Below are 11,947 nucleotides of genomic sequence, written 5' to 3'. Positions count from 1 at the left end.
ATCCATAAGAGTAAGGTCACGAGAAATGAAGCAGCAAGGTTCACAATGAAACTTGACTGACGAATCGCACAGAAACAAAACGCGCGCCCTTCAGTCGCAACACTTCTACGGTTTCTGTGCGCCCTAATGGTTCATTCACAAGTGAAGCAAAGAGACTGCATGTTGGATCTTATATAGCAGATTCAGTTTGCCGATGATGAAACCAGCTGCGTTCCATATGGTGTTCATTATCATAACTCACAAATAATTCTGCTTTGTTTGTCTTACGGGACATGGATCACCAGTGCAAAAACCAAGATCTCTTTTGTGCAGAAAGAAAGCAGTTATTCTAATCATGGCGTCTACACCCCCCCCCCCCCCACACCCAACGCTCTGGATGTTAAGGTTCCATTGAAGTAGAACTAGTCACAAGCCTATTCTCTCATCATGACAATATATCCAGAGGCGTTCCTCAGGGGTCAGTATTAGGACCACTTCTTGTCATATTGTTTCTTAATGATTTAGATAGTGGAATTGATGGCATTCTGGCAAATTTTACAGGACTTTGGAAGTTAGCTGGAGAGGTAGCGAATGCTGAGAAAGCAATCGGATTGAAACACGTCTAAGAAAACTTGGAAGGATGGGTCAAAATGTGTCAGATGGAAAACATTGTTGTGAAATGTATAGATTAAGTCAGCTGCAACTTGCATGGACGGGCATCAGTTTTCACCGACGGTGAACAATGTGAAGACATCCTCAGTTACCATGTCCGAAACATTGGGTTATTGATTTGTGAAACCTGTGGAATTTCTTTGTCTTCAATAATCATCGGGAGTTTAAGGCAGGCATCAGCACTGTCAGTCCAAGTTGCCTACGTCATATTTAAATGCTTCTGCAGTTCCTCAGCAATGTGTAGTAAAGTGTTGACGGAACAGTCCGAAAGTCAAGGGCTTTAAGCAACAGCATCATCCATTAACAAAGACCTGCATCATCGAGACCACTGTCACTTTTCGCTGCTGGCGGCGCGAAGGTAACACAGGATAGTCAGCTCACATACTACCACGGTCCAACATATGATCACTGCAGAAGCACGGGTAATTCCATTCGCTCAAGGCTGAACTCATTCCTCAAAAATATGAAACCAGCTTCTCGCACTCTAATCCGCGGTTTTGCATATCTTTCGAGCTGTCGAATTGTCCATCAGGACATAAAACAGAAGAACAGTATTAGGACATACCGCTCAGCGAGTCTGCTCCGCTACTCCATCATGTCTGATTCGGAATCCCAATTCAACCCCAAACACCTCCCTTCTCGCCACATCCTTTAATGCGCCGACCAATCCGGTAACTGTCAACTTCCACCTTGGTCTCAAGCGCAGTCTGTGGCAGAGTATTCCACAGACTTACTGTTCTCTGGCTAAAAGAAAGCATCCTCCATCACTCTGATCAAAAAGGGCGCCACTGAATTTTGAGGCTTTACTCAGTTCTGGTCGCCTCACTACAGGGATGGATGTGAAAGCCATAGAAATGGTGCAGAGGAGAGAAATAAGGATGTTGCCTGGACTGGGGAGCATGCCTTATGAGAACAGGCTGAGTGAACTCGGCCTTTTCTTCTTGCGGTGAAGGAGGATGAGAGGTGACCTGATAGAGGTGTACAAGATGATGAGAGGCATTGATCACCTGGATAGTCAGATGTTTTTTTTTTTTACAGGGCTAAAATGGTTGCCACAAAGGATACAGGTTGAAGGTGCTTGGGAGAAGGTATAGAGGATTGGTCAGGGGTAAGTCATTTTAATCAGTGCTGAGTGCCGTCAACGGTGATGGAGGTGGACACGATAGGGGCTTATAGGAGTCTGTTTTAGATAGGTGCATGGAACTTAGTAACATCGAGGGTTATATGCAATCCTGGTCATTTCTAAAGTAGGGACATGTTCAGCACAACATTGCGGTTCGAGGGGCCTGTATTTTGCTGTAGTTTTTCTATGTATCTATGTTTCGATCTAGCTCTGGATTCACCACCATAGGATACATGCTCCCCATATCTACCCTATCTACTCTATCTATCTACCTCTGTATCTATTTATTTATTTATTTGTTTATTTAGTTACTGACTGTACTTTTTTGATGTGTTTGCGTGGTTGCAAGTTTTTTTCTTCTTGCCACCCTTCGTCTGTGCACAGCTCTTCACTGTCTGTTGTAGTTCTTCGTACTGTTGTGAATGCCCGTATGGAAATTAATTTCAGGGTAGTACTTTATGAAGTATAGTCATTTGATAATATTTTACTCTTTAAAGTTTGAATTTCGAAAATACAAGTGCAGAGTTTATCTGGGGCTTTGCCGTCCTGAGCGTCTGGCTCTACCATTGGCGGTTCTGTTCTGAGAGCTGATTAAGGAATCTGAGCGAAGAGATCGTGCGCCTTGTGTCAGGTAGAAGTTAGTCCAACATCCTCTCTATTAGACACCTTTAATTGGTGTGGGACACGATGCCATTATCTATTCTGCTGCATTAAGTAAAGCTGAGCACCAGTGAGCCTCACAGGGTGTTTTGTGAGCAATTGTGGGTCCATTATCTGAGCAAATATGTGCTTGAAATAGAGAGGGTTCATATGAAGTTCATGAAAAGGAATCTGTAATTGGATTTCTTGTCATACCCAGAGCTTGTGAAAGCTCTGAACCATTATTCAACAGAATCAGGAAGAATGAGAGGGGATGTTATTGATAACTGCAGAATGTTGAAAGGCCTTGACACAGTGGATGCGGGGAGAATGTTTCCTCAGGTGGGAGTTTCAAATACAGAGGACACACCCAGAATAGAGGGTCTCCTTTTCGAGCTGAGATGCGGAGGAATTTACTCAGCAAGAGGGTGGTGAATCCATAGAATTCGATTCCACAGGCAACAGCGGGGGAGAGGTCTTATGCATATTTAAAGCAGAGGTTGATACATCTTTATTCTTGATTGGACATGGCATGAAGGGATACGGGGAGAAAGCTGAATAGTGGATCAGGCATGCCTAATTCTCCTCTTATGTCTTATGGTCTTGAGTTCAAAACGCCTCACGAGGAAATAGCTTATCGACACGATGGGCCGAATGGCATAATTCTGCTCCTGACTGTTATGGTTTGTGAACTGCGTCGCTCTCAACATCCTCAATTAATAACATTGCCCTCCTACCCATCACCACCACCACCACCCCTTCCAGGCACACACACGTGCTATAACTACCTTTTCCCTCTTCGTCTCTCTCTCTTTCATCGCCGCTCACTCTCTCCCGCTCTATCAATTTCGCTTTCTTTCCCGATTTACCTTTCCCTCTCTCTGAATCCCTTGTCTCTACTTATTTCTATACCTTCTTCGAACCTCAGGGTTTATCAATCCAATACTCGTTCTCCTATTTGCTGTCACCTCCCCTTTCCCACTCGCTCTCGCCGATAAGGTTGCAAAATATTTTGAACGATGAACTCTGTGAACATCACGGGGTTGCACATCGGCGCTGTGCGTTCGTAATGACGGTGGGAATGTGAGGTACCGAAGAAGGAAAGATGGAGGAAAGAGAGCGAACGGTCGTCCTGTCAGTTATAAAATTAAGTTTTTGTTTTGTTGGAATGCCATGATGGTGTGGAATTGCACGTCCTTTGTATAGTTTCTTTTAAGGCAGCAAACTCTCCAATTCCATTACGTCCCACACCGATTAAAGGAATCAAAAACTGAGCAAGTTAAACTAACTCCACCTGTTGGTCAAAGGGGGCGCATCTTCGGAGATGATGGCGCCTAACGGCGAGTCCTTCCCTGGCGTCTTCAGAAAAGCTCTATTTCTATCTTTAATCTCTCCATTTTTTCCCTTTCAGGGTTGCTTTAAAACCTTGACCTTGAGTTAGACGCTGACTTCTGTTATTTGCGGGAATGGGACCCGCTCTCCAGTTCCCACGACTGGCCGCTATTCCATAGACCAAGGAAGTGGCCCAGAAGACTAGCGCCCTTTCAGGTTTCTGCCATTGCGTCTTTCGAGGAGGGTCGACTGGAGGTCGGTGCCTCTGCAGGAAATCGGCTTGTCGTTGGAGACCGAACGTCAAAAACAGGGGAACTGACTACTGGCTGTGCGCCCACCGGCCTGAGTTCTTTGGGCACAGAGCTCGGAAAAAGCGACGCAAAGGACTTTTAACATCGTATGTCAGCGAGATTCATTTCATGTCTTCCTTCTCGCTGTGAAACGGAGACACCTCTTTTTCCCTTATTAGGGAGAGAGAGAGCTGTCGTATGTCAAATTACTGGGTGAACGAGAACTCTTTGAGGTTCTGAAGGTCTGTGCTTTTCTGATGTTTTGCTGCACGTTTGAGTGCTCGGTGGGGGACGCCGATGCATTCTTTTTCTCTGTTAGAGTCTGGAGAACGTTGCTTCGCTGCTGCTTACGCGTGGCAGAAGGGAGATCGGGGGGTGGGTGGGTCCGTGGTTTGGTGGTTCTAACATTTAACTGCCATTCACACTTTGGAGCACTCCTCGGTTTTCATAGATGGTTACGAAGAAAAAGAATTTCAGGATGTATATTGTATACATGTTTCTGCCTCTAAATGTAGCTTTGACGCCTTTGAACCTGACACAAGACCCACAATCTGTTCCTCCAAATTCACTTATGAGCTCTCAGGACATTGCTGGAACTGGCAGCGGCATCAAAGACACGGCGCCAGTCCAGGAGAAACTTCCATTTGAATTTTCAAAGTTCGAAAGTCAAAAAAGAATTGTTATCAAACTTATATATTTCATAATTTACTGCGCTGAAAATCACTTCCAGGCGGGCATTCGGAACAGAACACAGCAATATAATAAAATCAATGAAAAAACGATGCAGAAAGCAAGAGTGCCAAGCAGAACCAACTTTCAAAAGAACAAGTAAATACAACAAGTAAATAAACTCTGTAAGTAAGTAGACAGAGAGGTCGACAGATAGACAGACAGGCAGACTTATAGAGGGATGGATAGATAGAACGATAGTTTGATATATATAGTCAGATAGTTGGATATTTGGAATGATAAATAGATAGATAGAAAGATAAATAGATGGATAGATGGTAGATAGATAGATAGAGAGAGATTGGTAGATAGCTAGATGATGCATAGATAGACAGATAGATAGATAGATAGATAGATAGATAGATAGATAGATAGATAGATAGATAGATAGATAGATAGATAGATAGATAGATAGATAGATAGATAGATAGATAGATAGATAGATAGATAGATGATAGATCGATTGATTGATGAGACAGGTGAATAGATTCAGATGGAGATATAGATAGAAGAATGATATTCAGGGCCGGAGGCGTCGAGTTCTTGAAGTTGAGACAATCGGTTGTGAAATTATTCCAGTCGTGAGGTGTGGAATTTTTCTAACCTTCTCTATGCCCGTCACCATCATCACTTGTCATCTGTGACGTCTTGCGAAAACATTTTATCGTTCTTATCACAGAACATCATATACCATAGGAAGCGGATTAGTCCATTCGGCCGCTGAGTTTCCTCCACCATTGCACGATGGACGATTTACCAAACCTGTCAAGCCAATTCTCCTAACTTTACTCCAGAATCACTGTCACTACTACAAATCAAGAATGTATCAATTTCAGCTTTATATATGTAAGGGGTTTCCTCTTTTATGTTACTGCTAAGGCTAATAAAATAACTTCTTTGTTATGTTAACTGCCGAGAGAGTGGTTTCTCTCGCACCTTGTTCGGGTTATAATTACTGATAACGAGAATTGTATTCATTTGTTAATCATTTGGAATAGATGTTGCCCTTTCTTGTGGATCTCTAAGCTATTGTTTCGCGGGCTTTAGGGGAGAGACGCGATGCTGTAAGCTGGACGACGGAACGGACCGCGGGGTGGTGGGGGGGAGTCCGAGGCCCAGAGTCTTCGCTGAGGAGAGGAGACGAGTGTCTGGTCGACCACCGTTGTTGATCCCAGGCGGCGGGTCGAGGAGGTCGGAGGGAATCGAATGGTGGCAAGAAGACTTCGTTAACTGAGCTCCAACGGTTGTGCATGAAATGGTTGGACTTTGACAAGTTTGGCGCTTTTAAATTTTCCTTTTATATTTTATCTCTATTAAGTACATAGTTTCAGTAAGATCTATAAAGTGTAAACATTTAATCACAATTGCTGTACAGTCTGTTATTTGGAGTGGTGGGGACATCACACAGCGTCTACACAAGCAGAGTAACCAGTTTGGCGGGGCAGAAGACTGCTCTCCCTAGACGGAAACGATTGATGAGTCCTCCACAGCCGTCAGTGACAATAATGTTCAAATATTCACGATCTACCGGCAAAATACATTCCTCTTCACCTCTTTTCTAAAGGGACGGTCTGCTATTCTGAGGCCGAGTCGTCTGGCTCTCGGCCAACGCACTGCAGAGCCCCTCTTAGCATCCTATCTACCTAACCATATCTTTTTTAAGGTCAAAGGAGTTCACGGTCAGAGACTTCAAACGCTTAGAACTACGTTTCATTTTTTCGATCATTGACTTGAACTTACTTTTTTCCGGCTCAAATGCCCAGTATCCTCTCTTGGATGAGGCCCTACATTACACAATACTCAGAATAATGTGTCTGGGGGCTGGCCAGTGCTTTTTGAATCCCTATATAAATGTGTGTGTATATACCGCAAAAATAAATAATTTTCCACTATTTCATAGTTGTCAGAACTGAGACAAACAGGTTCTCTCTGTCGATATGCTGGCCGTGGCCAAGGCCTCGATTTAGGTGTTAGGGCATGCCTGCTCTCCTATCCCGAAGCGGAACTTCAATAAGATTGAAACAGTTGTTAGGAAACGTACACGTTTTCCCGGGAATTGAGGACTTGACTTATTGGCAAGGGTTACAGAGATGAGGACTTTATTCTCAAGTAGGGGAGATTTGATAGAGGGATACAAAATCATGAGACGCATAGATGGATGAAACACGATCGGCTATTTTCCAATTTCAAAATGTAAGACGCACTTGGATAGGCTCATGGATAGAAGGGGTTTATTGGCTATCTTCCGGTTGCCGATCGAAAGGATTGGTTAACCTAATAGTTTGGCCCGGACTTGATGCGGCGAATGGTCTGTCTCTGAGCTGCATTATTGAATGACCCCATGTTTCTATGACCCCGTTGAGAGGGTACAATGAAAGTATCAGCACCATGATTTATGAATATCATGAATCAGCGAAGTGTTGGCAATCTCTCTCCTCTCGCTGGGAAAGGGCTCTCTCTCCTTTATCCATATTAGGGAGAGAGAGAGGCTGTGGTATTTCAGGTAAACGGGTAGTCATTGGGGTAGTCATTACGGGTAGTCCTTACAAACAGTAAGTCTTTGTTGATGCTTTGCTGCACGCTTCAGTATTCGGTGGAGGGTGTTGACGCTTTTTCTTGCTGCTGGGGGGGGAGAGGGAAAATTGCTTTGCTGCTGCGTGTGTGTGATAGGGAGGCTGTGGGGTGGGTGCTTTGGCGTTCGAAAGCTTAAGTGTTATTCATTCTATTGTGTACTCTGTTTCCCTGGAAGTTTGCGAAAAAAATTATAATTTCAGGATGTATATTGTATTCATTTCATTGACATTATATGCACTTGTTGTACATATTTGAACCGTGTATTTCACGAGGAGCACGAGCGGAGAATCATATTCAAGTGACATTCCGCTGAAAACGAGTCGAACATATTTGTCGGATTGAGGTACCTGGAACTGAATAGAAGGGAGTCGCAAAGTCACTACTCAGACATATATTTTTGCTGGATGAGAGAATAGGCTTGTTTCGAATTCGACTGAAATGGAACAATAAATTCTGAAGCAGTGGAACAAAACACGTCATCATTGCTATTACTGAGAGGTTTCTGGACAAGGGAATTTTGCTTCTCCACTCGGATTCCAGGTTTCGAAGGCAGATAATGCTTGATCAGCTCTGATGTAACGATAATTAACACGAAATGTTATGCAAGTTGGTTTCATCATCAGCTAACCGAATGGGCTATAAAATCTGAACCTTTCAACCTCTTTGCCTCACTTGAGAATGAACGATCAAGGCTCACTAACATCACCGGCGCTGCAATTAAAGGGGACACGTTTCATATCGGTGGTGTTCATCGAAGATATTTCATTCTGTTTCTTCGGTGCATCATTTCTCGTGAAGGTTTATGAGAATCAATTCCAAACTTTGTTAATAATTAGCGGAATTACAAGCGGGATATCTCTTGCACCTACGGATAGCAATAAGTATTCCAACGGCAGTATACAAATATCGCATGGATACAGCAAGAAAAATATGCTACCCTGCCATTATAGTCATCGGCGTCCCTGGTAAGTATTCCATGTGTGGTGATCTCAACTTGTTCCTGGTAATTAGATTGCAATATATTACTTGTGTATCTCACTCGTCAGTTGTACTTTCATCTAATCCATTAATAGACACATTTGCCGGTCCCAGGTATAAACTGTGCTGTTATTTTTGGGAGTTTATAATGTACAGAATTAAATTCCTTTTGCCATCCGCTAAACGCCGAAGACTGGTGTGTTACAAGTCGCAGAAAAAATTATTTATTGCAACACCTTTTCAGTCTTAAGCCATGGATCTGCTCGACAATTGCCAAGTACTTTCAGGTTTGTTTCCAGTAAAATAAACATAAGAGATACTGCGGACGCTAGAAAGCCAGAATAACACACACGCAAGGTGACTGAAGAAGACCTCGAGTTGGGATGCCTTGCTCTGTGAAGAGAAATAAGCAGACGATGGTTCAGGCCGAGACATGTCATCAGAATTAGAATGCATGTGGGAGAAGATATGGTAAGTGGGTGGGAGCCGAGGACCAATGATGAAGTTTCTGGGCAGGAAACTACTTGCTCCGTTTTCAGAGAGGCTGTTCGGCCTAGCTTCTCCTTTATTTTGTGCAGTTGCGACATTTTCGGCGGGCAGCAATCTTGAGGAACTAAGCAGACCAGTCAGATCTAGGATTCTATGTGATGGGCATCTTATGCTGATTATTTTGTTGTTGCTCGGTGGTTCCACAAGTTCCAATTCACAGAGTAACCTAACACAATCCGTTCTCCTATTCTTGTTTCGCCGTTGTTGAAACTGCTTCCTTCAGAACGTCTCTCACGTTTGGCTATATTTACGTTTATATCAGGGGTATCCCACCACTGCTAGAGAACAATATGTCTATTTAATCGCGTTTTTGTATTTATCTTCAATCCCGAAGTGAAGTCGCAGTTCAGAGTCAAATCTGCTGTTGCTTGCGGTGTCCTGCATAAGGCAGAAGGGTGACGTTGATGGATTTCCTCGTCAAAAAAGGCCCACTGTTTTGACACTCTCCATAGCTGCTGCCTGGCCTGCTTAGTACGTCCAGCATTATTTTTTTTTCCTTTTATCCTGGATTTCCAAAATCTGCACTGTTTTGGAGTTTCTTTCAGTCGAGAAGAGGGGAGGAAGAGTTCTGCCTTTACTCACCCCCTCATGTTTTCACTGGCTGCTACGTGGAGAACAGATGCGCAATTTCTTACATTCGTATCACTCTTCTATATCTAATTCTGTGGAAAATGTCGGGACGCAGACATTGTTTAGGCATAATGAATCCGTTTATTTGGCCTTCGGATGGCCAATGCAATTGGTTCGCAAGAGCACTGTAAACAAAAGTGCCTGTTCAAATACCGCACATTTCTATGTTCTCTCTTCTAAATCCCACAGTCGCCGCAGTGGCAAACTAAACCTGCTCACCGTACCGACATTTTCAGTTTAAGAAACCCTTGATCGTTTCAGTCTACATAAATCGCTTCCAGATCTAACTGTCTTAAAAAGAACATTTCATGAGGGCATGCAAATATCATTAGTAACAATTTATACATATGCTTCATATTTTTGCTCCTTAATATTGGTAAAATAAGCCGTCCATTACGTTTTCCATAAATTCTTCGAGTTGCATAGTTTACAGTGCATTGCACTAACACTTCACGACATACGTTAGATCATTTTACTTCGTTATCTTCTGCGTGTACAGTTTATGAGGTGCACATATACAAATGTTCATTCATGCAAGTATCTAATCAACCAATCAATGCCAGCAGGTTAATGCTTAGATGCATGGCGGTATGGGCAGGAGGTTCAGTTGTTTTTCAGACCAAACATGAGAGTGGGGAAGAAGGGTGGTTTAATTGACTTTGAACGCGGAGTGATTGCTGGTTCCCGACGATGTGCTTTGCGCTGCTCGGAAACCGCTGATGTTTTGCGATTTACACGCAAAGCCATCGCTAGAGTTTACAGAGATTGCTGCGAAAAACTGAAAACATTCCAGTGAGTGGCAGCTCTCTGGATGAAGGCAGATTGTTAACTGGAGAGATCGGGGAGAACAGACAGATTGGTTCAAGCTGACAGAACAGTGTCAGTAACTCAGCTACCCACGCGTTCAAACGATGCCTAAGACCATCTCCAAACGTTAGATCTTGAAAGGAATGGGGTACAGCAGCAGAAGGCCACTTCATTGATCGTTACTTTGCTCCACATTACGCAAACATCCTGCATTAGTAATTTTAATCCAAAGCTGCCCTATCGTGAAATTTCAGGCGGCGACTTTCTCCCCATATCTATAACGGTTTGGATTATGAGTGCAAGAGTGCAAGTTCGAAACGCGGTTTGATTGTTGGTAACGTATGTCATTATTCTACTTTCCTTTTGTTTACGGCAGTTAACCTGATGGCGATCGTGATACTCAGCCGAGGAAAGTGTGGTCTCTCCAAAGGTATCACTTGCTATATGTTGGCGATGGCCGTGGCCGATCTAATGGTGGTGATCATCGAAGTCGCGTTCTACCAGATTATTGAAGCGTACGGAGCATACTGGCTTCAGCCATCAGTTCCGTTCTGTTTAGTCCACTACGTCTTGTGTTACGTGGCTTTAGATTGTTCCGTGTGGCTTACAGTAGCGTTCACTTTCGATCGCTTTGTGGCCATTTGCTGGTTGAAGATTCAGACAAAGTACTGTACTCCACGAGTTGCAGGAATAGTTATCGGCACCATCTGTGTGGCTTTCTGTTTACAGAACGTCCCTTATTACTTCCTGCATCAGCAACGCGTAATTATTTATACGGAACAGTGCGATATCAAGGGAGCTCTTCACATGATGCCAGAGTTTGAGTGGTTTTACTGGGTGGACCGTCTGTTCAATCCGCTGCTCCCTTTCTTCCTCATTTTGTCCCTCAACGTTCTGACCGTCCGACAGATCCGGGCGTCCAGCCGAGTCCGCAGGACACTCAGGGGTCATGGAAATAGCGAAAGGCTGCAAGATCCAGAGATAAAGTGCCGGCGCCAGTCTATCGTTCTGCTCTTCACCTTGTCGGCGAATTTCCTCATCTGCTGGGCGACTACTACCCTGGTCTTCATTATATTGCTGTGCCTCTCCACGGAACTGGAAACTTCCATCCTACTCTTTTTGTCGCGGCGGGCGGGGACAGTGCTTCAGCTATTCAGCTCCTGCATAAACACATTCATTTACGCTGTGACCCAGACCAAATTCAGGGGGGAGCTGAGGAGTGCGACGCTCTCTCCTGTTCATTTGCTTGTTAAAATAGGAAGGAAGTGCAAAGCGCGCAGTTAACCGGAATACTATGACCAGTTTTGGAAACTTAGTTTTATTTGGCGCTCTTCATAGGCATGCTGTGCTCTCTGAATAACGTGTTTGTCCAGAACTTTTCTGCTTTGTAACCATCAGCACGCAATGTTCGATGTACCTATGAAAAGATTGTGAGCAATCTTGAGTATCCGGGCAAACCCTGACCACCCAGGATCTTCACGCACTTCAGTTATAATGCGAGAAGCAGCGACAAAACATTTATATTCCCCAGTCTGCTCCGTGAGGCGAGGGATGGGATTGCTGAGCCTCTGGCTAGCATCTTTATGTCCTCGTTGTCCACGCGAATGGTACTGGAGGATTGGAGGGAGTTGAATGTTGTCCCCTT

General features: G+C 44.0%; 1 protein-coding gene across 1 annotated transcript; it reads left to right on the top strand.

Annotated features, from left to right (window-relative positions):
* Positions 1-10,686: 10,686 nt before the first annotated feature.
* On the top strand, positions 10,687-11,586 carry LOC140722854 (probable G-protein coupled receptor 139). Its single transcript, XM_073037495.1, has one exon. The coding sequence runs from the start codon at positions 10,687-10,689 to the stop codon at positions 11,584-11,586; it is 900 nt and encodes a 299-aa protein (XP_072893596.1).
* Positions 11,587-11,947: the final 361 nt, after the last annotated feature.

Source organism: Hemitrygon akajei, unplaced genomic scaffold (assembly GCF_048418815.1).
Source record: "Hemitrygon akajei unplaced genomic scaffold, sHemAka1.3 Scf000091, whole genome shotgun sequence".
NCBI lineage: Eukaryota > Metazoa > Chordata > Chondrichthyes > Myliobatiformes > Dasyatidae > Hemitrygon > Hemitrygon akajei.
Note: the sequence above shows the minus strand (reverse complement) of the source record. Positions and strands in the feature narration are given on the sequence as shown.

Excerpts from the sequence above, each read along its gene's own strand:
- LOC140722854 (XM_073037495.1), top strand. The coding sequence starts at position 10,687 with ATGGCGATCGTGATACTCAGCCGAGGAAAGTGTGGTCTCTCCAAAGGT.